Source organism: Lotus japonicus, chromosome 6, assembly GCF_012489685.1.
Source record: "Lotus japonicus ecotype B-129 chromosome 6, LjGifu_v1.2".
Classification (NCBI taxonomy): domain Eukaryota; kingdom Viridiplantae; phylum Streptophyta; class Magnoliopsida; order Fabales; family Fabaceae; genus Lotus; species Lotus japonicus.
The window spans coordinates 49240620-49266971 of NC_080046.1; the positions used below are offsets into that span (position 1 = coordinate 49240620).

Genomic DNA, 26352 nt, shown 5'->3' on the forward strand with positions numbered 1-26352 from the left:
GAAAATATATTTTAAAATAAAAAAGTTAAAAATATTTTATCTAATATAGACTATCCTTTAGAGTAGTTCCCAAATAATTTTTTTTTTTCTTTCACGATTGTCCTCACCTCATTTGGGAACAAGACTAATTGTGTTCAGGAATGAGGAAACTGTATTAGTCGCTCAAAACGAATGATTTTCCTAGTATTCAAAATTGGTGTTATCATGTTTATAGGAGTCTAACTCGTTTACCACTAGACCAACACATCGTTTGATAGAGCGCATTTCCCAATTGAGACTGAATATAAGTTGAACTTAAGTTTTGTTATATGGTTTAGTGTTTGTTTGTCACACTCTATTCATTATGATGTAAAGATAGAAAAATGAGTAAAGAGCTCCTTCTTATATGTTGAGGGTTTAAACATAAGATAAAATCACGGTTCAATGCAAGTTTATATGTTGAGGGAAGTTACAAAATGTCAACTAAGAGCCCATTTGAATAGCTGTTATAAAGTATGAAAATGAGAAAAACAACACATCTCAAAGCACTTTTTTGTTGAAAAAAAAAACTTGTCACTTCAATAAAAAGTCTTTTGGAAAGTGTTATTTTTCTGTTTCAAATGGATATCCTGACAAGCTCTAGCTCTCCCCTTAAGGTACAAATATCTAACTAACTTTCTACAATCGGAACTTCAAAATTACTCCTTCATGAAGTATGAAATCTTTCATGTAATACTAAACTAGTCACCTAAAGTTGAGGTGATGACAACTTGTAGTATGAAATCTTGGAGATACACAAGTTTAGTAACAATTTTAAAGAAAATCATCAATCTTAAAGGAAACTTATTTCTTATGTTTTCTTCTCTTTGATTTTCCTCCGTGAGAATGATCAGAAGACATTGAGGAAATGCATGTGCTATGACCATGGGAGAACTCAGGCACATTTCTTCCACAAGATATGTCCTCCTTAGACGGGTCTTCAATTACGGTAGATTCAGACGCAAGTTTTCTTCTTGCAATATTTGATGGTTCGCCAACTTCAGATAAATAACTTTTCTGCCTGCTACCTTTTGATGAAGCAGCATGTGTCGATTGTGAGCTTCGCCGATTACCACTTTGCTCAGGAAAATATCTGGATGAAGTTGTCTTGGTGACTCCAACAGAATTTTGATGCTAGTTTTGCTTTGGTTGAACTAAGCTTTTCAAGTTCTTCAGGATCAGGGTAATGAACAACGGAAACTCTCTGTGAAATGTTTCCAGCTATAGGAAGAGTGCTTGAACTCAAAAGATAGAAACTTTGAAAACCATAAGCAAATTGAAAGTACTATGACAACATTCACAAAAATCAGACATTGTCAGACAACAATACAACATAATGAAGGGTCTCAGACCAAAACTAAGCTACAAGTTGGCATCATATTTTTACTTCACTATAGCTACCATCCTTCATATTAGAGTAACAGTGGAAATTTCACAAAGGTATACGGACGCATACCAATTTTCGGTTCCGTAGTAGATGAAACAAAAAATGTTTCAACCGACTCCTGAGCAGCAAGCTGACAAGATGATATACTTTCTCTGCTAACATAGTGACATAAAAATTAGGACACTAGCAAGGCAGTTATATTCATATCATACCAACAATAAAAAAAACCTATGTAATATGCCATTTTGAGATGAAGGTAAAGAATTTGAAAGAGAGAACATGCCATTTATGATGTATCAGACTAACAATTAATTATTTTACTTACCAGACAGTCCCTCAAAGCTAGCCAATTTGTTGTCATTATGAAGGTTGAGGGACAACTCCCGCCCATTGATGTCAGATAAGAAATCCTGGGAATATGACGACCATATGGCAGGATATCGGCCATACCAGAAAGCCAAAAAACTCCAAACTGAATCAAACATGAAAAATCTTCTAATTTAAAAGAGGAATGATAAAAAAAAAAGTTATTAACCCATTGACTCCAGTGAAAAATTGAAGTTAACAAGCACAAGGGGTATCCTCGTTTGATATCATTCTGGATTTTTCAATGTTTTGATTACAATGATGATATCAAATTATCAATCCTTTGTGGTTTTTGGCTATTAAGTTGGCAACAAAAGTTAGAGAGATTCAATTCAGAAGACAAATGAACCATATATATAAAGAACAAACTCACATAGGAAAAAGGCAGGTTAAGGAGCAAAAGCTCGGTGGAGTCAGTCAAGTTAAGATCAACAAGTGATTCATTGCTCACTTCCGCAAATTCTGCATGAGGCTTGTAACCTTCCACACACTCTGAATCCACCATTGAAAGTGATAGAGCCTAAACAACCAACCCAAAAAAAATTAAAAAAGAGAGAGAAAAATCAAAAAATCTATGTCTACAATTCATGTATTGCTTTCTAATTAGACAATAATAAAGTGTAAATTAGCTCAGAAGCAATGAGTTAAAATAGTATCATGCATCGATCAAAATTTAGTGTTATGTTATTGATTTGTAATTATAATTTTCGAAGGAGTGTGGAGTGAATGTGGAGTGAATGCTGAATGGTTATTGCGAACGGAAGCCATAAACGCGTGGAAGCATAGTGAATGGGAGACAGAAAGAGGAGTTGGGACTTGGGAGGTTACCTCAAAGGAAGGAAGGACGGTGGACGAGGTGCGAAGTGACTGAGCATGTATCCAGTGGCGGGTTTGCCTATTTGGGGGTTGGGGATTTATGGGGTTTTTCAATTGGGGGTCATGCGGGTCGGGTCATTTGAATTGAAGATTTTTTTTTTTATAAAAATACTTTTATTAAAATAACACCGCCAAATAGATAGATCAATAAACACTGAGTTGTTCTAACTTTTTTTATGTACAAAACAGCTAAAAGAAAACCAAAAAAACAGGAACCACCCACTAGCACCTTGGAAACAAAGTGTCACAATAGTCCTCAGCTAAGGCTCCAGTCACCGTCGCCGGAGGAAGATCTGCCACAACCAGCTCTACAAAACTTCGAGAGTTATTCTAACTTAAACAAATGTTTCATATTCAACAAGAAAGGGTTAAAATGACACATGTTTACCGTTGGATAAAGACATGATACCTTTGTTTAAGAGAAATCAACAATAGTCAACATTGCCTTCTTCCTCTTCCTCGCTTTATTGGCTACTAACGCTCTCGGTCGAGCTCAAACACATAAACCGACACACTCCCCTACCGCCACACCTAAGAGCTCTACTTCGACAATTCCCCCCCCCCCCCAAAAAGAAAACCACTCTTCTTCGTACTCCTCCTACCACCACCACCCCCACCCCCACTAAAATTACTTTAATTCTAAGCCAGCACATGGTGGGCTTGAAGGGATGAGATCAAATACGTCATGGAGGTTGATGCGGTGGCTATGTGAGTTAGACAGTTGAGATACCTGGTTGGAGTTTCTACAATGGATGTATGGCGAAGATGAGCAACACAGTCGCGAGATACGCCACAGTTATGATCTTATCCTGGTTGGGTTTGGGTTTTGGGATTGGGTTAGGGTTGTTGGGTTTGCTTGATTTTCACGTAGCTTCCTTTTAACGCTTTTGTCGGGAATCCCTTTCTCTTCTTTTGCATAAACATGAACATGGTGGTGTTGACGAACGTGAACATTATAGGCTGGTGGTAGGGTATGCTGAGGAAGAAGGAGATGATGTTGAGGTGGGGTGGTCAGGGTATAAGTGGGTTGAAGAGAAAAGGCTTATGTGTTTGTTCAAGTTTTTGAGTTTGATGGTTTTTTTTTTTTAATAATTTGATTGTGGCTTACAAGATTTAGAATTCGATAGCTAATGAAGGGTTTGAACCTGATGTTGTTGGATACGTTATTTTTGGGAAGAAAATGGAGGTGAAATGAAGTTTGGTGGCTTGATGGAGAACGTGGTGGTGAGTGGTGGTGGGTTGGAGGAGGACGAATATGAAAGGGGAATTGGAAGGTGGGAAAAAAAAATGACTGGTTCTTATAAAAAACTATATTAGGATAAATGAAATGACACGTATTTGTTGCACGATGATGGTTTGGCTTTTATGCCAACATGATTTTAATGAAATTTTGCTATGTTAAAAAAAATTAAAATTGGTGGCATGTAGACACATAAGCTTAAATTGGATGTATATAATTTTTTCTGTTTTAAATTAAAATTAAACATGTAATCCATTAATTTTGCCTTTTAATAGTGGAGATTTTTTTTTGGTTACATAAGGAATTAAAACAAAAGACTAAGCAATAACATCTTGCAACAAGAATGGGAATAAGCTAGAAGGTGGAGAGCTCCATACACGTTGGGTTACACCTTCTCTTGCCGCTTGTCGTGCCAAAAAATATACAACTTTATTTCTCTCACTAGTAACTTGAAGAAACAACACATTCCAGTCCCACTGTAACATACCCCTCACTCTGGCTATCTCCTCTCTGGCCCAAAAGTGTTGGACTTCATTGCTTGACTGAAACACATTAGCCACCTCGACACAATTAGTGCAACAAATAACATTTCGAATTCCTTGGTCCCAACAGTGCTTCAAACCGAGATCCACAGCTAGAACCTCTGCCAGGAAAGTCGTTCCGTCCCGATGATGCGTTGCTGCTCCAGAAACCCAACAGCGTAAGCCATCCCGGACCACCACATCGCATCCCATCATCCTCAAGTCTGGGTACCAACTACCGTCCACAAAAACACGATACACGTCTGGAGAGAGTTGCTGAGGTTGTGGGTCATGTGTTCTCTGAATATCAAATACACCTTGGCTCCACAATGAGACATCCAACAACACTTGCCATGCAACGTATTGCAGTTACCATGAGTCAGTTACCATGAGTCGTTATTGAAGACAGCGTCGTTCCTCCAACGCCAAGCCTACCACATCACTGCCATCGCAAGAACATTCTCTTGTTGTACAACTCGACTGCGAAACCAGGTCTGGAAATTTCCTGCATCAGTCAGAGGAGGAAGTTGGAAGCTAAAGAACTGCCACAACCGTCGCTAATAGTGGAGATTGATAAATAATGAATATTAATTAAATTTATACAGTTAATAAATTAATTTTGTCTTAGTAGTAGAAATTGATAAATAATACATATTAATTAGATCTAAACACGCAATCAATTTGATGGACAACATGCGACAAATAAACATGGAAAGTCGTGTTTGAATTTGTGTCGTGCTCTATAGCACCTCTCAAAATACTAGCAGTATTATATAAAGTGAATACTATAAAATGGAAAGCATATTAGCATGTCACTTCCTGCCTCAACGACTTCTTCTACAATCTTAGGCATTTCAAGAGGACAAGTTTAGATCTCTTTATCCCCGATCGCGCTAAATACAATGCATGACATCGAAAGTACACTGTTTTTTTAAGTGAAAACTTTATTTAAAGAATTTAAACAGCCTCATGAGCCATCGCGTCATACTGAAGCAAAGATAAAACACCTAGAGAAGCTCTCTTCAATCAAAATAGAATTAGGAAAAGAGCTAGAGTTTCGTGTCAAGTAATCAACAACATCATTACTACTACAACGAATAAACAAAAGCTCAAAAGAATCAAGAACTAAGACAAGATCCCTAATGTCTTTAACAACTAAAGCAATATAAGAATTACCCCTTCTTGGACAATTCCACATCTTAAACAAAGTTAAGCAACCCGTCCCAAAACACACAGAGCATAAATATAAATCAGCAGTTAGCGAAATAGTCAACCGAAAACCAATAACCTCAACAATCAAAGGGGACAAAACATCAAACGGATAAGTCACCCCGCAACTGATTGAATTAAAATTTACTATTTTATCAATATTAATAAATAAAGTATAATAATAAGAAAATAACAAAACCACAAGCATATGAAAATATATGATTTGGATTAGAAGGTGTTGTAAAGATTTTTTTTTTGTTGGGTTACAAGAGTAAAGTTTTACAATAATATACTAGGAATCTGTTGTAGAATAATCTGTTTTGAAATCAAATTTTGAAATTGAAATGATATAGTAGCAATCTGTTTTACAATAATAATAATATATAAAAAATGAATGAAATTATTAACAAAATCCCCCATTACTATGAATGAATTACACTTCATACCCTACGATTACATACATGGTAGTTTCTTAAGAACTAGGTCCACACCACATCTCTATACGAAATCTCCCAATTGCCCAAACCCCTAAATAAAGACCAAACACCTCTTTACTTCTTCTTCTTCTTCTTCTCCTTTCTCTGAAACCAAACCAGCTTCTGCTGATCTCGCTTCTCTCTCTCTCTCTCTCTGATACTTCCCCATTCGCGCGGGTTCCAAATCCACGCCCAAAATTCACCATGACTGTCATGATGTCTGCTCCCATTGACGTACGACTTTCCCTAACCTCCCACTCACACACACACACGCTCACACACTGTTAATCCATTACTGTGCTTCACGGGTTGTGTCAATTTGATTTCACACTTCACTGAAATCGTTTTCATTTCGTTCTCGTGCTTTTGATCTGAGCGAATGGAAGTTCCATCGCAGTTCGGGTTTCGATTTTAGGGCTTTGTTTGTGGTGTTTGATTGAGTGGGTTTTGTATCGTGATGGATCCGAACTAGGGCGTGACGTGTTTGCTTTCAATTGTTTTGTTTTTGTGCAGCAGCAAGATGATGAGGAGGTGCTCGTGCCGCATGCTGATTTGCCTGAGAACAATCACCAGCCCATGGATGGTAGTTGCTGTTGTTTCGTGCTTACTTTGATCCGTGTCGAAAACCTTTTTTCTTTGATTATGGAGCTTTGTTTTGCTTTGTTGTGATCTAATTGAATTGTTTGAGTTAGTGGGTTGTGTGTTTTTGCTTGGTTTGGAAAATGAAATTATAGAGGGGAGAAAATGGAGAGCTGAGTGAAAAATTGGGTTAAGAATTGCAGGTTTTATGCGATCATTTTTTTTTTAGCTTTGCATTTTGGAAGTTGTGGAGTTTCTATGCCTTCCTTGCAGTGCTATCAAATAGCCGATACAGCGGAACCTCCGACATGATAAGCCCCCCTAACAGAAAATGGCGGCAAATAGCCGTTTGCAGTTTCAGCAAATGGCAGCAAACAGCTATTTGCCGCCATTTGCTGCCATTTTTTGTTAGGGGGTTATCATAGCCGATTTTTAGTTTTCTGCGATCCTCGATTCCTTGATTGTGTAATTAATTCTGTTTACCTTTTCTCCCCTGGTAGGCTGTTGGAGGGTCTAGTTTAGTTATGGTCGTACTTTTTTCTTCTTCTATAATTTAAGCTTTCAGCTAGTTGCATACATGATAAGTAAGTTTTCTTTTTGGTTCTTCTAATGTGATAGTTGTGGCTCAACCTGAAACTGCCAATGCTGTGGAGAGCCAGCCTGTTGCGGAACCACCTCCGACATCCAGATTCACATGGAGGATTGATAACTTTACTAGGCTAAATACAAAGAAGCTTTATTCAGAAATATTCGTTGTTGGTGGTTACAAATGGTACTTTTCTTATGAGATATACTTAATTGGTTGATGTTCATTTTCTTTTGAATATGCTCTGCTACGTATACTTTTTTTCAGTGATGTCCTCTCCTGAATTTTGTCTTATACTTGGCAGGCGTGTACTTATTTTCCCAAAAGGAAACAATGTGGACTATTTGTCCATGTATTTGGATGTTGCAGATTCAGCAAGTTTGCCCTATGGTTGGAGTAGATATGCACAGTTCAGCTTGGCAGTTGTTAATCAAATCCAGAATAAGTATACAGTGAGAAAAGGTAGACGTTTCAGCTTGATCATTGCATTTCTTACAAGATGACATAGGTTAGTCATAATTGTACATAGGAAACAGCATTGCTGGAATTGAAAGCGAAGAATTTTGCTAGATGTGTGTTGCAATTAATGGATGTAAGGTCATTTGATACTTAATCATGGTCATGGAGAAGATACTTGTATAATGAACAATCTATTGTCGATCATTTTTAGTCAATTATCAATGCATATTATATGATCATTTGAAACCTTTACTCTTGTATAATTGTTTTAGGTTTGTTGGTGCTGAACTCATCTATACACTTTGACAACGTTCATATTGTATTTAACCTTTATTCATTTTCTCCTTTTTTTCAAAATTAGGTGGAGGATGAGATAATGAGTTCTATAATATATTTCTGCCCGATGAACTTGTTATCATTACCTTTCTCAAATTTTAAAAAAGAAAAAGGAAGTGAAAATATGCTGAATTTTCGGATTTAGCCATGCATCTTGCTTAACTTCATTACCATGTTACTTACATTATGCAGACACACAACACCAATTTAATGCTCGAGAAAGTGATTGGGGTTTCACGTCCTTCATGCCTCTTGGTGAATTGTACGACCCTAGTAGAGGGTATCTGGTGAATGATACTCTCTTAATTGAAGCTGAGGTTCTTGTTCGTAGGATTGTTGATTACTGGAATTATGATTCAAAGAAGGAGACTGGCTATGTTGGGCTTAAGAACCAAGGAGCTACCTGTTATATGAATTCTCTACTCCAGACTCTATATCACATTCCATATTTTAGAAAGGTTAGAACTCTTAGTCTTATTTTGATTTCCGTGAAATTTACTTGTCTGATTGTGAAGTAATGGGGATGTTGGTTCCTGGATATCACATTTCAGGCTGTATACCATATGCCAACAACTGAGAATGATATGCCCTCCGGAAGCATCCCTTTGGCTCTCCAAAGTTTATTTTACAAGCTCCAATATAGTGACACTAGTGTTGCAACAAAGGAGCTGACAAAGTCTTTTGGATGGGATACATATGATTCTTTCATGCAGCATGATGTTCAAGAACTAAATCGAGTCCTCTGTGAAAAGCTTGAAGACAAAATGAAGGTAACAGAAAGGCCTTTGGTAATATTTGCTAAAAAATATTAACATTGAGTGACCATATAAAATGGGTGTGTTACTTGTTATTAGGGAACCGTTGTTGAGGGAACTATACAGAAGTTATTTGAAGGACACCATATGAACTACATAGAGTGCATCAATGTGGACTATAAATCAACTCGAAAAGAGTCATTTTATGGTACATATGCATTTTGGATTCAATTTTTTGTTTAGTTGTTCCGTGTCATATGATATGCTAATTTATTTTTGTATTTTCATGTTAGACCTTCAGCTTGATGTTAAAGGTTGTCGTGATGTTTATGCTTCCTTTGATAAGTATGTGGAAGTTGAGCGTCTTGAGGGAGATAACAAATATCATGCTGAACAGTATGGTTTGCAGGTTAGTTGCTATTTATTAGCTGAAGTGACTTATAACAACCTATAGTCATTTGGGAAAGTTAACCTTCTTGTAATACAAATAATTTTCTGTCATGTTTGTATTTGTTTTGATATTTTTTATATCAAATGTTTTTTTATTAACTCTGGCCATTTCAAAAGTAATAAAAGAAATTGTGGATTTGTCACTGAAGTCTTCTACATCAATGTTTGTGGTCAGATGTTGATGCATCTAAAAAATGTGACACATATTCTGATGAAACCCTGATATTATTCAACAGAAAAATGTACAAGAAACAGATGAGTATTCGAGAGACTCATCACTCTCCTAATTCCCAATTCCCAAATGATCTCAAAGATACCTAAACCCTCTTCACACTCCCTTATTTATAGGCTAAGCCATAACTAACTAACTAACTCTAAATGCTAACCCTTAACTAACTAACTAACTCCAAGTACTCATCAATACTCCCCCCTAAACATCCACCTTGTCCTCAAGGTGGGGTAAAACACAAGCTTCTTTAAACAAACAAAAAACAAATACTCCAACAGTTGGGCCTGGCCCATTAGAGTAAGGGAATGAACTGGTCTGTAGATGATTGAGAAAGAAAAGTTCCTCTTGGGCCCGTTCCTTCTGTTTAGCATTATGGGCTTTGGCCTTGTGGTCAAACTTTGACCCAATTCTGAAAAATCTAGCTGAGCCAGCCTTGCTCTGCTTCGTGTGAACGCGTGTGCGTGTGAAGACAACGGAAAGACCACACCCAACCAGCGACGACGGAAACGAGCGTCCCCCGCCATAACTGCAAAGTCCGGTGGCTTCGCCGGCGGCCGTGAAACGGTTACCGACTTGCGAATGAGCGAGCGCCCTTTACTCTCCTCCGCGCGAACTAACTCGAGGCCACAGTATCCCACCACCGCTGTCTCAGCCAAATCCGGTGGCTTAGCTGGAGGACGGTTGGCCACCAAGTCCGATCTGCAAGAATCGCCAAGGATGAAGTGTGAGCTGCCACCACTGCGGTCTGGTGGCTTAGTCTCCAGTTGAATGGCAACCATCGAAGAGCAAAGAACAGAGGTCTGAATGAAGACCTCCGTCCAGCAAAAGAACGTGTCCGACAGTCGATTGGCGGTTACCGCCGTGCAGAGACATGAATCCGGCGGTTTCCGCGGCGGCCGTCTCTCCCAATCGAACCCTAAATCACTGATTTGGGGCAAAACGATTGGTTGCACCTTCTTCCTTCCATGAATGCTGCAAATCTGCCATTTCTCCATTGAAGAACCTTCCTGTAACCGCTTGATTTTGATTTCCCCTTCGGCGTCGATCTTCTCTCCTTTCGCCGTCAACGTGCAATCGATGTAATCAACCACGGTGACCGGTTGACACCGTGACACCTCCGCTGTTTGCTCCGCCGCCATTGCAAACTCCGAGTCTTTCCGCGACGCTTCCATCTCAGAATTCTCCGGCGAATATGGCTTGATCTCTGATTTCGCCAACAGCACTGAATTGGCCTTAGGTTTGGCTTCCACCACAACAGTTCTTCGTTCTGCCTCCAAGACTTCTTGCTTCCCAGGGATTTCTTCCTCCTCTGAATCTTGGACTGGTTCTGGCATGTACGGTTCCAATTCTGGTTCGAATTTCCTCAACAGAGCCTCCACAAATTCCCACCATGTTGCCTTCTGATTGCGTCTTCTCCAGCAAAACCACCACATGAAAGCTTCACCAGTCAAAGCCTTCTCTGCCCCTGAGAATTTCTCCTCTTCGGATACTCCCTTGGCCTCAAAGTGTTGCTCCACCATAATGAGCCATCCGTAGGCCTCTCTTCCATCAAATTCTGGAAACATCTTCACGAATTGATGGCAATCACAGCACCTAGATCGGTGCTCTGATACCAATTGATGAAACCCTGATATTATTCAACAGAAAAATGTACAAGAAACAGATGAGTATTCGAGAGACTCATCACTCTCCTAATTCCCAATTCCCAAATGATCTCAAAGATACCTAAACCCTCTTCACACTCCCTTATTTATAGGCTAAGCCATAACTAACTAACTAACTCTAAATGCTAACCCTTAACTAACTAACTAACTCCAAGTACTCATCATATTCTGATATACCTGTAGAATTTTATAAGGGGTTCAATTGTTTGATCGAGGCCCACAGTTTGGAAGGTTTATTTTAGGAGGAGAAGAAAATCTGCCAGCATGGCAGTTAGTTAGAAAAGGAGAGGATTCTGCTTGTAGTGAGGGGGAGTTTAGGGGGATAGTGAGGAAGGAGGAAGGGGGATGTGTGCATATCATAGTGAGACTGTGGAGTAGAGGTTTTTCTCTAGGAAAGGAATGCCTATTGTTGGAGCTGAGGCTCTAGCGAGGTACAATCAGTATCTACTGTGTATCTCTCATTCTATTAATATAATAAATTCTGTTTTTTTCTTCTTGTATTCTATTAGCTGGAGAGAGCAAGAAACTAAAGGTTGACAGCTAGATAAATCTCGATGTTCTTAGAAAAGCTGAAGGGAGATTCAAAGAGAGTCTGGGGAAGCTTTGCTTCATTTTCTGTTTACATGTTATTCTGCCTTTTCTATTTTGGAGGATTTGTTATCCAAAGCTTGTTCGACAGAAGTAGGGTCAGCAGTAGAAAGTAAAAGAGTGGGCTGCATATCAGGTTTAGTTATCCCTGATTTCGATCTTGTCTGCATGGAGTAGGAAGGTGGAATTAAAGGATGAGAAACAGGGGAGGAAGGTAATGAGAACATGAGTCAGAGGGTTTGTAAAAGATGAGCCCTGTTTCGGAATGTGACAAGCTTACTGTAATAAGAAATGCACGAGGAACAATTCAATATACAGTGGCAGATGCAAGTGAATGCAGTAGGTTGGGAAAGTCCATATGAAAGTTGTGCTGCCGAAACATACTAACAAGTAAGAAAAAGCCCAAGCTTACAGTGAGCATGGGCATTTTTAGAGCCTCATGATGAGAAAGCCCAAGCTTGCAATGCCACATATTATATGTTGTGGGACCTACAAGCTACAACAGAACTAACTGGTTTAATAGAATCTTGATTTTGTACATTGGAATGTAAAAAAATAGATAGGGAATAAGTTACACCAGTTAATGTGTCATTGGTAAGATGTAGGGACTGAGGAGTGCAAGCCATCGAATCATTATAGTCCATCACTGGGCTTCATCTGAGAAGTATCTGGGATTTAACAATGAAAAATGGTGGATGAAATTAAAACTAGACAGAAGTATTGCGAGCAAACTTACTCTCACTTCATTGATTTGAAATTATGGACGAAACTAGCAACATTCTCACCCGAAGCTATCTTTTTTGGGTTAGAGTGAAGGGTTTGTATTGAAGGCCCACATTGGTTAGAGAAGCTAAAGTAGTTCTTATATAGGGTTGGACAATACTCACTCCAAAGCTATCTTTTTTTAGTTACAGTTAGGTCTATACTCAAATTCTTAGAGTACTTTTTGCTTTGAGGCTGTAAATGTTAATGACTGGCTGATCCCTGATTGACTTTTTTTGCCCTTCTATGAATCTTATTAATTGTACAATTTAATTTATTTATACTTAGCTTTATGGCTTCCAATATTATTATATTACTTAGAAGTAATTTTTTTGTGTATTTCAAACATTTTGTTATTTGCTTGGAACACATTCATGATATCTTGTTAAGTTGCTTGCTTGTATTTAATGTCAATATCTAAGCATTTCCATTTTTATTGAATTTGATGCATAAACTGATGTACTTTTCAATGGTACGATTGTTTCAGGATGCTAAGAAGGGTGTCTTATTTATTGATTTTCCTCCTGTCCTTCAGCTTCAGCTGAAAAGATTTGAATATGATTTTATGAGAGATACTATGGTTAAGGTGGGTAGTCCAATTTTGCTTTAAACCTTCTCTTGATAATTGTTTGCAAGGATGTTAGTAGTGTCTTTCTATTAGATATTTTACCACTTGTTGCACTAAATAGAGGATTAGTTGGTCTAACTGCTATAAATAGTTAGGTGCATCTGGCGTGGTCTCGCTATTATTACATTAAACTATAATCATGCTTTACAATGTGGAATGCTACTGGTATCCACTGTTGTAAGTATGAATTCATTAATGTTAGTTTAATGTTACTACTTTATTCATGCAACGAGTAGTGGCTTGTCTTGTATATGGATGCATTTTTACATCTATATTTTGAACCACTGCATAGAAGGAATTTTTTCTGCAAGAGTGATCATGGGGATTAGCTATTATCATGAGTTTCTACATTTCTGTAAATTTTTCCTTCACTTGTGGAGAGGTAACTCTTTTTTTATTCATGAAGTATTAATTATGTCTATTCATGTAGATTAACGACCGTTATGAGTTTCCATCAGAACTTGATCTTGACCGTGAGGATGGAAAATATCTATCACCTGACGCAGATAGGAGTGTCCGCAATCTTTACACACTTCACAGGTAACGTAATGTTAGCGTTTGCTATATTTGTCGAAGATTGCATGAATATGTTGTGTGGGCTAGTGACCTTTCTAATTTGTTTATTTGTTTTTTTCCCTTCACAATTACTGTTTTATTTGGTAGTTGGTGATTGGGGACATGATTCCTAATTGTCTTTGATTCATTGAAAGCATGATACCATTTGCATATTCACTGTGCACGTTATATAAGCTCTTTCCCTCTACTGTGTTTCTCTTTCTTCGGAAGCCCCGTCACTTTTCCGGCAGCCACGGTCGCTTTCTGGCAGACATTCCTAATTCATGATCCCCGATAGACCCACTGTTCACTGGTGCAATATTTTCTTTTCGGGATCCATATTCTTCTCTTGTTTCCGGCCTTACCCCCATTGTGTCTCATTTCGACAGTTTCTCATCCCGTGTACCTTTTTTTTTTGATTGGTTCATTCATCCTCTCTCGTATACATTTGGTGTAATATATTTAAGTAAATGTTGTTTTGCATGAAAATCATTTCATGAATGTTTATGCACTGATGTGACTTTTTTAATGCATTGAATTGGGGTGTGCAATTACTGTCACAACTGCTTTCTCTTTGATTACTAATACTTTGTGAATTGTCCCAAGTGTTTTCCTTTTGTAGTTACCTTATTAATAAGTTTCTTGTACTAAATAGCATTGCTCTTAAATTAATGATATGTTAAGTGTTATAATTTCTATTTATCCATGTTACTGAAGACCGTCCCTGCGCAATTCGTTTTATTTATATCGGTCATGGATTTTCTGTTTTTAACTCGTTTAATTTTTTTTCCCCAGTGTTTTGGTTCACAGTGGAGGAGTGCATGGTGGACATTACTATGCTTTTATCAGGCCAACTCTCTCTGAACAGTGGTATGTATATTAGTTTATCTTATGTTTATTGTCATTTGAGCTAGCATGTATGTAATGGGGCCATGGAACATGCATAAATAGCTGCATGAGAAGAAGAATCAGTGTTGTTAATCGCGGATCGCGAAAATAGCAGGAAGACAAAAATCCGCTATGTCAAGCCCTCAGAGTATAAAATAGCGGCGAGCCCTCAGAGCGCTACGCTCTAGCGCCGCTATATCAGCTATTTGACAACACTGAGAAAGAATTACTTGCTGTCGTTGAACACATTGTTTTCATATCTCAGATTGTGTAACTTGTCTATATGCATAATCATTTTGGCAACTGCAATAACTAAAAGAATTTGAAGCCACATAATGTCATCATGAATGTTACAGATCAGCTATTTGTAGTCATCTAATGTTGCAATCAGTAATTATGACATGACATTTATTTTTGAGTCTCAGATAGCTACACAAATCCTATATTATTATGTACTAGCCTTTCGTGTGATAATCAAACTTCTAATATCTTTTTGGACTTCCAAGAGAATTGATTGTCTTTATTCTTTATTTACATGACAATTTTCTATCCCATGGAGGTTTACTAATGTTGCAAATAAAACTTATTGCTTACTTCTTTTTTTATATGATTGGAGGAAGTGAAGTTATTATTACTAATGATTGAATCTTCATAATTGATAATTATCTTCAATTTAAGGAAGGCAAACTTAATAAATGGAGATCCTTATTTTGTTTAAGAGGACTGCTATTTAATACGAACAGGGAAAGTTGCGAAACATAAGAATCCTCTCGTGGCCACATTTCATTGGTGCTTAATGTAATAAATGGTTATTAATTACAAAATCTCAAAGACAGAAAACAAGGAAATGCAATGGTATTTTAAGTTCTTACTTTTTGTTTCATAAGGAACATCAATTCTCTTTGTTTAATTCTTAGCAGTTGACTTTGTTCAAAATATTATATGTAGTATGAGGTTAGTTGCCTGAAGTATGTTCTATGTACTATTTGAAATTAGGCTTTTGTGGGAGTCTGAAAGGATGAATCTTTTCCTCGGTACTTTTTTGCTTGATTTGTTGACTAGAATTTCAATAATCGTTATGCTTGAACATAGCTACAGTATGCAACATACTGAGACTGAGAGGCGCTTCACCTTCTTTTTGCTGTTTTGAATTGCTCTTTTTGGTTCTGTCTCTGCCAATCAGTACATTTTTACTGAGTATCTGACTGGCTCTCAGGTACAAGTTTGATGATGAGAGGGTGACTAAAGAAGACAACAAACGGGCATTAGAGGAACAATATGGTGGTGAGGAGGAGGTAATTTCTTTATCATTATTGGTCATTACTTCTTATCCTTCTTGAAAATTTACTTGTTAATGGTTAACCGTTTGTGTTTAAACAGTTACCACAGACAAATCCTGGATTCAATAACGCACCATTTAAATTCACCAAATATTCAAATGCTTATATGCTGGTGTATATTCGTGAAAGTGACAAGGACAAAATCATTTGCAATGTGGACGAGAAAGACATTGCTGAACATTTAAGGGTAAGCATATACCTTATCTACTTTTAGGGCTCAAAATGAAGTAAGTCAGGTTGAATGGGAACGAATCCTCTCAATTAAAACTTGACCATGTTAAGTATCGCCATCTAACCATTGATTCTTGAGCGTTTAATAATTAAAGAAATTAAAAATAAATAAATCAATGGTTACTGGTTAGATGGCGAAACTTGACATGGTCAGGTTTTTTAACAATTGAGAGGATCCACTCTCAGGTTGAGTTTTATGTAGTTTAACATTTCAAAATGCTATGTTATTTGATGATGGATCCAATAAAGCATGTCAAACAACTTAACTGTTGCAATCAACTTGATGACTGCCCCTGCCGCCCAACTTGTCATTTCCCCCCTTATTCTTGTACTATTAGTTTGCTTTCTATTGAGAATGCTCCATGGTTTATGAACCTCTTGATCCAAAATTAAGTCGAGTCTTGCTGCTGTTCTCTGCTTTTTTTTTTGTAATTGTATTGTTGGAGTCTATTAAGTAGAAGGACAGGGTTATTTATTTCTGTCGTTGACTGACAGCTGTAATTGGTTAAAGTGTTTTTTTAATTGCAGCTATCAATTAAGAATAATACAGAAACATATATAAATTATCCTACTCGCTATACTCGATATACTCCAACATGTATTTTTTCTGTTACTTTATTCTGAAAATCTGGTGTGAGCTTTTGCAATGGATTTGATGCAGGAGAGATTGAAGAAAGAACAAGAAGAGAAAGAGCACAAAAAGAAAGAAAAGGCAGAGGCACATCTGTATACTATTATAAAGGTTCTTAGTTCCTGACCTTTGTTTTGGTATCAATTGAGCATTTCTACTTTACAAGGCACTGTGAGCTACGTCATCCAATTATCTTTTATATTACTGATAGCATAATGCTTCTTAGGTTGCACGAAATGAAGACCTTGGAGAGCAGATTGGAAAAGATATATACTTTGATCTTGTAGACCATGACAAAGTGAGGAGTTTCCGTGTCCAAAAGCAAATGTCTTTAAACGTTTTCAAGGTATCATCATCATTCTTCCTTTTCACCTAGTGGCCTGATCCTTAAAAGTATTTAGTTTCCGAAACAAAGTAGTTTTGGAAAATTTAATTCCGGAAACAACAATAATCCCTTTTTCGGCTATATCCCTTATGCTCGATCAAAATCCAAAATTTGTGGAATATTGTTGACCATGAGGTTTCTTTTAGTAATATTGTCCAACGTTCCTTTTTGCCTCCTCCTATCCCTTTTCACAGGACACAAATTCGGCGTGTACAATCCATATTAAAGATAAAGACCAGTTTTACGTTGGTGCTGGTGCCGCAAGCTAACACAACATTCCTCCTTTACCCGGAAACAAAATAAATGAAGTAAAGATAACCGGAAACAACATAAATGAAATGAAGTATTATATTAAAGATAATTGGGCTTAGGACCGGGTATGAAATAAGATATTTTGTAATTATTGCGGAAACAACTCTAATCTAAATGATAACAGGCAGTCTTATGTTGGTTGCGACATGCTAACACAACATTCCTCCTTTACCCGGAAACAAAACATATGAAGTAAAGATGACTGGAAACAACATAAATGAAATGATTTTTTATATTAAAGATAACCGGGCTTAGGACCTGCTATGAAATAAGATATTTTATAATTATTGCGGAAACAACTCTAATCTAAATGGACGCCATGGGTGGTGACAGTAAGGGTAAAAAAGATATTTTATTATTGCTAGGTATTGTGGTTAGAAATAAAATGATATTTTATTTTGAAAATGGGAAAATATATTGAGTTGATGTGATCTGACATCTTTTGTGGTGATAATTTACTAATTTAGAATGTTTGTGGATGGCTGTTGAGTTTATTAGAGATTTTGTTTAAATGCTCCATCTATTGTAACATTGTTTCTTATGTCTGTTTGCATAATCTGTGATATACAGGAAGAGGTTGCAAAAGAGTTTGGTGTACCAGTTCAATTTCAGCGCTATTGGCTTTGGGCAAAACGGCAAAACCATACCTATCGTCCTAATAGACCATTGACACCTGCTGAGGAAGCACAATCTGTAAACTTTCTTGCTTTCTGGAAGATTTTTCAAATTACTTTTCCTTCTTTGTTCCGCTTCATCCTTTTTTTAACTGACTGTTGAATTTCATGATTAAAGGAGATATATTTTATTAACTTATAACATCCTCCTCTTATTCCTTCTGTCATTTATACTATAGCTTCATATCATTTTGTGTCAGCCTATTTAATTATATGATTATGCTAGCTGGCTGCTTGTTTAGATTCCATTTATTGGGCTAGATATATGGTTAATTTTTTGTGGGTGGAGTTCTTTATTTCCATCCTTTGCTCACAGGTTTCTTTTCTTTTTCTTGAAATGATACATGCAACCTTTTTAATTATTTTCCATATTTTGACTTGGATAATGTGGTTTGTTTTCCCTGTTCTTGGTGTGCTTCCGTTTGAGGTTCTTCTTTGATTTGTTCTCAGTTCTGGCAGTGTTCAGATTTGTAAGTTTTCCTAACTCACCATATTGCAGGTCGGACAATTGAGAGAAGTGTCCAACAAGGTTCACAATGGAGAATTGAAGTTGTTTCTGGAAGTTGAGTGTGGAATGGTAACATTTGAATTATGGAATTTGTATACTATTTAAATAGCATGAAACATCAATACCCAAACAGTCCCGTTGAACATCTGTATTGTTGTTTAGGATTCCCATCCTATTGCACCACCTGACAAGACAAAGGATGATATATTACTTTTCTTCAAGCTATACGATCCTGAAAAGGAGGAGCTGCGGTACTGAGTAATTTTCTTTATTTTGTCATGTTTTGTATGATACCTTGGTTGACACAAGATTTGTTTCCTTATAATGGCAGTTATGTTGGACGGCTCTTTGTTAAGTGTACTGGCAAGCCCTCTGAAATCTTAACGAAGCTAAATGAAATGGCTGGTTATGATCCCGAGGAAGATATTGCACTTTATGAGGTTGGTTTGTATTTTTTCCTTTAATTCAGTTGTAACTTAGTGAATTTAGGCTACCAGCAATTCATTAATTTTGCTTGAAAATTCAAAATTGGAAAATCCCTTTTGAATGATCAATTCTTAGTTAGAGAAACTACTAGATTTGTAGCTGGGATGATAATCATGAGTGCTATAACAGATTTTTTAAGTAACTATGAACTTCTGGTATCACCGCATCAGAGCCTCATATTACCTAAATTACTGTTTCTGTATTATGTTATTAAGTTTTGGGAATCATCAAATCTTAGAACTTTACTTATTATTTTCCTAATTTAGTTATAAATCTTATAGATATATTCTCTGTTTATATAATTGAGTTTTCTGTTGGAAGGTGACTGGTGTTAGCTATGACCTGTTTAACCTTTGGCCACATGATAGGAGCTAGTATCTTTATTACTGAGAATAAGGAAAACTTCCTTTATTGCAGATTAGAACTAGCAGGAACTTTAGGGTCTGCCAAGCCTCCCAATGTCCAAGGGCCTTAAACTATCTCAAATGAATAGACACCCCTCCCTCTCAACCCCTCTTCCTATTTATCGGCAACATGCCTTACTCACTATCCCTCTAACAAACTATTATTCTGTTAACTAATTAACTAACTCATACTACTAACTTACTGTACACAGAAGTGTAGTATTTTCTTTATTTATTGTATATTCAATGTTTTAGTCTCTAAATTTACTTGGCATGGCATTAATGTATTATTGCATCATGTTCCATAGAAAATTCTTTCCTGCATAAGTTCTTCCAAAGAGGGAAGGATCCTTAGCTGCAATCTCATCTTCTGTTTCTGATCTGGATGAAACATTCTTCTTCCTAGTTGTTACTTGTTAATTAATGAATTGTCTGAACCTTGATTTGTGCAGGAAATTAAGTTTGAACCAAATGTCATGTGTGAACCTATTGACAAGAAAGCAACATTTCGAGCAAGCCAGGTGAGTTATATCCACAATTGATGCACAAATTAGTTGTTTGGTTCAGGTTTTGAAAAAATATTCTTGGGAATCTCAAGAAGGGCATTAATGGGAAATGGGAATGCGGATTTTATTGTATGTTTGACCAAAATGTTCGGGGGGACTGATTCTGACTGTTGGTAGTGGCAAGGAGTGGCTGGATTCCAGTGACCGGCTGTGATCTAGCACTGGCTGTCGTCAACACCTTACAATGGCAGAGGCCAGATGGTTTATAATTTTAGTGACAGTTGACAGTGACCATGTTTGGCCAGCGTCAAATGACAATAATAGCCAAGATTTGTATATTCTGGTGATTGGTAATGGTAGCTGAAGTTGTGATAGAATTCTAGGGTTTATAGTAGAGTGAGAAAAGGAAGAGAGAGTGAAGGAGAAACTGAATATGACTGTACTTTCATCCTCGGCGATCAGTGTACAATGCACATCACTATCATTTATATGAAGAAGTGAGCTCCTCTAACTGTCTAATGGTTAGTAACTAACTGGACAGTGATGTAACTAACTGTCTAACAGGTAGTAACTAACTGTAACACACTGTAACTAACTACAACTAACTAAACTAGCTTAGGTAAACAGTACAACAAAAAGAATACTCTCTTCCAAGTTGCCAGTCACTTTTGGTGGTAATAGCAGAGGGTGGATTGCTTCTGACAACTGGAGACTGGGATGTGGCAGTTGTGGTCAATGGCTGCATCTTGTGGTGGTGGTAGGCTGATGACATGTTGGTACAACTTACAAGGCCCAGTTTGTGGCGACTCACGAAGCTTGTTTGCCCCTATGCCTTGGGAATAGAGCAAATCCCTACCCCTATCTCCTCCAGATGAAAGTGTGAGAATGGTTAGCAAAATTATTCTCAGGAATCAGTTTTGATTGGGAATACTTTTTGAGATGGTTTAGCAAAAATGGAAATATAATATTCCCTTGTAAAGATTCTCAGGACTCATAAAAGATTGCTTGAACCAAGTACCTCAATTGAGTTACTAAATCTTCTGTTGGCATATTGATGTGTATTCTATACTTGCAGCTGGAGGATGGTGATATTGTATGCTTTCAGAAAGCTCCACCTGTGGATGGTGAAGAGCATTTCCGCTATCCAGATGTGCCCTCATATTTAGAATATGTGCACAATCGCCAGGTACTTTTGTATTTTTCATTACTTAATGCAGCAGTTTGTTTGATTTTAGATTATGTGGAAATGAAATCTTCCAGAACTTCTATTCTGTCATATTTATACCTTAAATATCATAATTTACTTCTGTACACTATGGGCACTGGCATTTACATATATGTGTGTATAAACAGTCAAGCTTGCAAGTTCATTATGTTTATATTAAAATTTAACAGCTAAGTTGCTTTGTCTATTTGCTGTACTATTAGGTGGTTCACTTTCGATCTCTGGATAGACCTAAGGAAGATGACTTTTTCTTAGAGATGTAAGCTGCTTGGTACTTATTGGAGTAAATGAAATGAACTATTTTACCAATGGGAAGATGAAAATATTTGTATGTTATTATGCTTAACATTCTATCCTTATTCTTATACTCTTATTTATATTGATTTCTAGGTCAAGGCTTTATACATATGATGATGTGGTGGAGAAAGTAGCGCAACAACTTGGTTTGGATGATCCATCTAAAATACGGCTTACCCCACATAACTGCTACTCTCAGCAACCAAAACCCCAGCCAATTAAGTACCGAGGGGTGGAACATTTGTCTGATATGCTAGTTCACTACAATCAGGTAGTTATGGTTAGTTAACTCCTTAATGGTTGTTCTTTGAAGTGCTATACATCTGATTCCTTTCTTCAATGTCAGACCTCAGATATACTATACTATGAAGTACTTGATATCCCTCTACCAGAATTACAAGGTTTGAAGACTCTGAAAGTTGCATTTCATTATGCCACGAAGGATGAAGTGAGTATGGTGACCTGCTTCTCTTCCATTTTCGGCTTGATTTCTCTCTTAACCCGTTGCTATATTTCTTTAATTTGTTCAATCAGGTGGTTAGTCATACCATCAGACTTCCAAAGCAGAGTACTGTGGGGGATGTCCTTGATGATCTTAAAACAAAGGTGAAGTTGTTAAACTTTTTTCCTTAAACTTGCATGCATTGCATTTGCAGATAAAAGAGTTATGGTGTTTGCACAACTTTATGGTAACAGGTCACCACTGCACAGATAGAGCACACATGGCTTCATTTGAATTGTGAATTCTAAAGGGAAAAAAGTTGTACCACTTAGATGAAACCATCTTTGCCTGTTTTCAGTAGTTGTGACCGCATTATTGTGTAATTTGAAAAAATATTGCCAACTCTTTCCCCAATTAATAAATTTTCACTTGGTAGTATATTATAAATCTGTATCTTGCTTACCTTTTACTGTTGGTGCTCAGGTAGAGTTGTCCCATCCTAATGCCGAGCTTCGGTTGCTTGAAGTTTTCTATCACAAGATATACAAGGTATGAACTGAATTAAGTGTATTTATAATGATAGAAATGTATATAAAAGGGAGATAAATCTTAAACTGAATTAAGTGTATTTATAATGATAGAAATGTATATAAAAGGGAGAGAAATCTGAAACTGAATTAAGTGTATCTTGTAAAACTAGTTGGTACTGTGTGATCAACTCTATTTGTAGAGTTGCAAAGCTACCAGCAGCTTCTAACAGAAGGTTAACAGTTCGTTAACAAACTTGTACAATCTTAAACTAACTGACAGCTATATGCAACTAACTGCTAAACTAAAAGTTATGCACTGAACAGAATTAGATATTACAGAACACATGTAACATAGATGAGTGACAGAGGCATATATCTCGAACATTCCCTCTGTAGATTCAAGGGGTAGCTGAAGGAGAGAACACCCTGAGTTTAGACGGCCTTAGTAAGGATGTCTGCAACTTGTTCATGGGTTAGAATGTGTGGGATGCTGAGTGACTTAGCCAAAACCTTTTCCCTGACAAAGATCACATCTAGTTCTATATGTTTTGTCCTGGAATGCATTACTGGATTATGGTTCCGCAGTAAGGAAAACAAAGTAGGGTGTATTTTGGGCATAAAACTTCCTGACATAGACCGGGTCTGCATAGGATGAATAACATGGATCCTGGAGAAATAGGTACAGAGAGGAATTGAATATAGAGGGTTGAGATGACTGGCCAGAATTGTCTGGGTTGAGACTGCAGGTGACACAATATAAAATTTGACTTGACTTCATTTTTTAATATTTAATGTTAGTTTTTTATTAAGTATATTGTATATTATTCATAATATTTATATAATTGTGCCAGTTCGATCACAGTTAAACTAATTCAGTGTCGCTTTTTAAAGCACTGTGGATGATGTTATGTCAGTATTGATGATTCACATAGAAAGAGTAAATTTGTTATTATTGTTGCAAACAAGTTTATTTGGGGTCAGAGATTAAATTTACTATATTTGGTATGCAATTATGATTCTTCAGTTGCATGTTTGATTATGCTATCTCACAATTAGACAAAAAAGAATTTTTAATATTGAAATCTTTTTATCACTTTCTGATACTCTGCCTGTGCAGGTCTTCCCTCCAAATGAAAAGATCGAAAACATCAATGACCAATACTGGACATTACGAGCAGAGGAGGTAGGAATCTCTTTCTGTGAGTTTGGGTAGAAAGTGTGAATATCCTATAGTGTATGAATTATTCCTGCTTTGATGTGCTTAAAAAATAACTTCCAGAATATATTATTCAATACTATTTTTAATTGTTACATTTGTCTCACCAAAATATATTGAATTCTTTCATGCTTATATTTAAATTTTACAGATTCCGGAAGAAGAGAAAAATGTAGGTCCGCATGATCGTCTAATTCATGTGTACCATTTTACTAAAGACACTGCTCAAAACCAAATGGTAAATAGTTTTGAATTTTGATGGATTGTTTCGATGTCTTAGATATTTCAGGCTGACAATAATTGTATGACTCTGTATTGTTTGTTTTTCCTCCAAAATATACAGCAAATTCAAAACTTCGGGGAACCTTTTTTCTTGGTTATACACGAAGGTGAAACTCTATCTGAAATTAAAGAGCGAATACAGAAGAAACTTCAAGTTCCTGAGGAAGAGTTTGGCAAGGTATTTCCTCTTTTACCAATGTTTCCGATAGTTAGATTTCCAGTTTTTTAGTTATATTTTTTACTTAGACAGTTTCATTGGTCAAATATTGAATTAGTAAATGCTCGAGTTGAGTTTTCTAACTGCTTTACTGTATTTCTTGCTTGGCCAGTGGAAGTTTGCTTTTGTATCACTAGGGCGCCCTGAGTACCTTAGTGATTCTGACATTGTATCCAGTCGTTTTCAGGTGCACCCATTGAAAGTTGATTATAATTATGTTTCTTTCCTTATAAAGATGTCTTCCACTATTTTCATATGCTTGCATTTGTGCTTACACTGCACTTTTTAAATCTTCTAATAGAGGAGAGATGTTTATGGTGCTTGGGAGCAATATTTCGGCTTAGAGCATACTGATAATGCTCCAAAAAGATCATATGCTGTCAACCAGGTTAATACATTTTCTAACGAGAGCAAGATTTCTGAAGTCATTTCAGTGATTCAGTCTTTTTTGTATATTTTTGTCCACTATTACTTGGGACTTAATTACATTACAAATTTGTGGCTTTTGTTTTCAGAATCGCCACACCTTTGAGAAGCCAGTAAAGATTTATAATTAGGAAACTATAAATGAGTTAATGCATGGGATCAATTCAGCATTATTCTACAACTTTGGGCTCGTGGCAAAGATAGCAAAAGGCTACTCTGTATAGGCAACTAATGATATTAGCAATTCAGATGGTGTTTGCAGACTTAAGTTATTGGTATTTAATTCTTTCTGTCAGTGGAGTACATTGCTATCAACACCTTCTGTATCTGCCGATCTCAGCGCATTGAGCTTTTTACTGCTTCCGTTTTCTTATGGAGGTTCTTCAAGTTGAGGTCATTGATCATCATCACTGAACTGTATCAGTACATAAGATTTTTGGATTAGTGAGTGTATACAGGGTATAGTTGGTTGACTTTTGGTCATTTTCTTGATTGCTTCCTGATTTTGTTTAGTTAGAAGTGTCAATCCGAGGGCTGCATAATGGTGTAGCAAAGACAACTTATATTTAATGTTGTAAAAATGACTTGCCAGCCTCCATAAAATCTATGCTCGCATAGAATTTTTACAATTTCGTATGGCTGTTTCTGCTGTTTTTAAACCTCGTAGCTATGTATAGGACATGAGAACAGGAATGGAAATTACTAGCGCCAGTAAAGGAAAAAATATTAAGCCTGAATTTTAGTTTCTTTTTTTTGCTTAAGATGCTGCTTTGAACCGCACAAATAAATGTGGTTTGTTATTTTTTAAGAGTTCTAACACAACACAGCCTTTCATAAACAGATTTATCAAACCACAATTATAAGTGCAGAAAGCTTTTTTTACCGCACATATAGGTGCGGAATGCATATCCTGTGCCAGTAGCTGAGAATCCAGCATACTGCACTTATATACTTGTTTAACATACTGCACTTATATGTGCGGTACATGTTTACTGTCGGACTAAAAAAACATACCGCACTTATGAGATGCTGATGTTACATCACATTATAAATGTGGTATTAAAGAAAAGCAGCGATGGAAGATGAAGATGATCCAAAGCTTGATCTCCACTTGTGAGGAAGATGAAGTGATGAGAAATGGAGATGAAGGGAGTATGAGATGGTGAGTGAAATGGGTTGGAAAATGGAGAGGTGAGTGAGTTGGGAGATGAAGATGATGGTATGAAAAATAAAATGGGAGGCTTCTGTGAATTTTTTTTTCGTAAAGGGGTGGCATAAACATTGATGGAGTGACAAGAAAATCAAAACCTTTGTTAATATCAGCGAAATTAATAACATTAAGGAAATGCACAGAGTCATATACTTTATCAAATCTAGGTTTATTGGTTAAATATGTTAAAAAGAGAGATTGCTGAAAAATTCAGTGATAATAAAAAGAGTAAGTTTTTCTTATTTATAGTCTATCTAATATTCATTGAGTAAATTTATTTTTTATATTATTCCGGCTTTCCTAAAGAAAAAATTCTCGGCCAAACACAAATTAACTTATGTTTTTCACAAAAATCTATAAAAATAAACTTTTTAGAAAACCACTTATTTTATAATCTTAATCAAACACACTCTTTGTCTATCCATTACCATCTCCTCCTCCCATAATATTTGAACTAA

General features: G+C 36.6%; 1 protein-coding gene, 1 long non-coding RNA gene and 1 pseudogene across 5 annotated transcripts; 1 reads left to right on the forward strand and 2 right to left on the reverse strand.

Annotated features, from left to right (window-relative positions):
* Positions 1-822: 822 nt before the first annotated feature.
* LOC130725482 (uncharacterized) lies at positions 823-5606 on the reverse strand (annotated as a pseudogene).
* Positions 5607-6112: 506 nt separating this feature from the next.
* On the forward strand, positions 6113-25421 carry LOC130724701 (ubiquitin C-terminal hydrolase 12-like). Of its 4 annotated transcripts, none has more exons than XM_057575986.1 (32): positions 6113-6327; positions 6607-6679; positions 7291-7444; positions 7563-7720; positions 8246-8511; positions 8605-8823; positions 8908-9016; positions 9102-9217; positions 12989-13087; positions 13560-13669; positions 14480-14554; positions 15789-15867; positions 15953-16099; positions 16805-16885; positions 17001-17120; positions 18042-18164; positions 18645-18722; positions 18816-18904; positions 18985-19093; positions 19996-20064; positions 21125-21235; positions 21478-21533; positions 21665-21842; positions 21918-22019; positions 22106-22177; positions 22497-22562; positions 23661-23726; positions 23911-23997; positions 24103-24219; positions 24371-24445; positions 24560-24646; positions 24774-25421. In XM_057575986.1, exons 1-32 carry the CDS (start codon positions 6298-6300, stop codon positions 24813-24815), a joined length of 3363 nt encoding a protein of 1120 aa, XP_057431969.1. In that variant the 5' UTR covers positions 6113-6297; the 3' UTR covers positions 24816-25421. The 4 variants fall into 4 exon arrangements, with proteins under 4 accessions (XP_057431969.1, XP_057431972.1, XP_057431971.1 ...); XM_057575989.1 differs by having other exon boundaries at positions 18645-18707; XM_057575988.1 differs by having other exon boundaries at positions 6610-6676.
* LOC130724702 (uncharacterized) lies at positions 21586-23195 on the reverse strand. Its single transcript, XR_009014593.1, has 2 exons — positions 22477-23195; positions 21586-22274 (listed from the first exon to the last, which is right to left on the reverse strand). It is a non-coding gene; the product is annotated as an uncharacterized LOC130724702 (long non-coding RNA).
* Positions 25422-26352: the final 931 nt, after the last annotated feature.

Excerpts from the sequence above, each read along its gene's own strand:
- LOC130724701 (XM_057575986.1), top strand. The coding sequence starts at position 6,298 with ATGACTGTCATGATGTCTGCTCCCATTGAC. Across the intron at positions 8,512-8,604 it reads ACATTCCATATTTTAGAAAG|GCTGTATACCATATGCCAAC; the intron begins GTTAGAACTCTT and ends ATCACATTTCAG. Across the intron at positions 19,094-19,995 it reads AAGATATTGCACTTTATGAG|GAAATTAAGTTTGAACCAAA; the intron begins GTTGGTTTGTAT and ends TGATTTGTGCAG.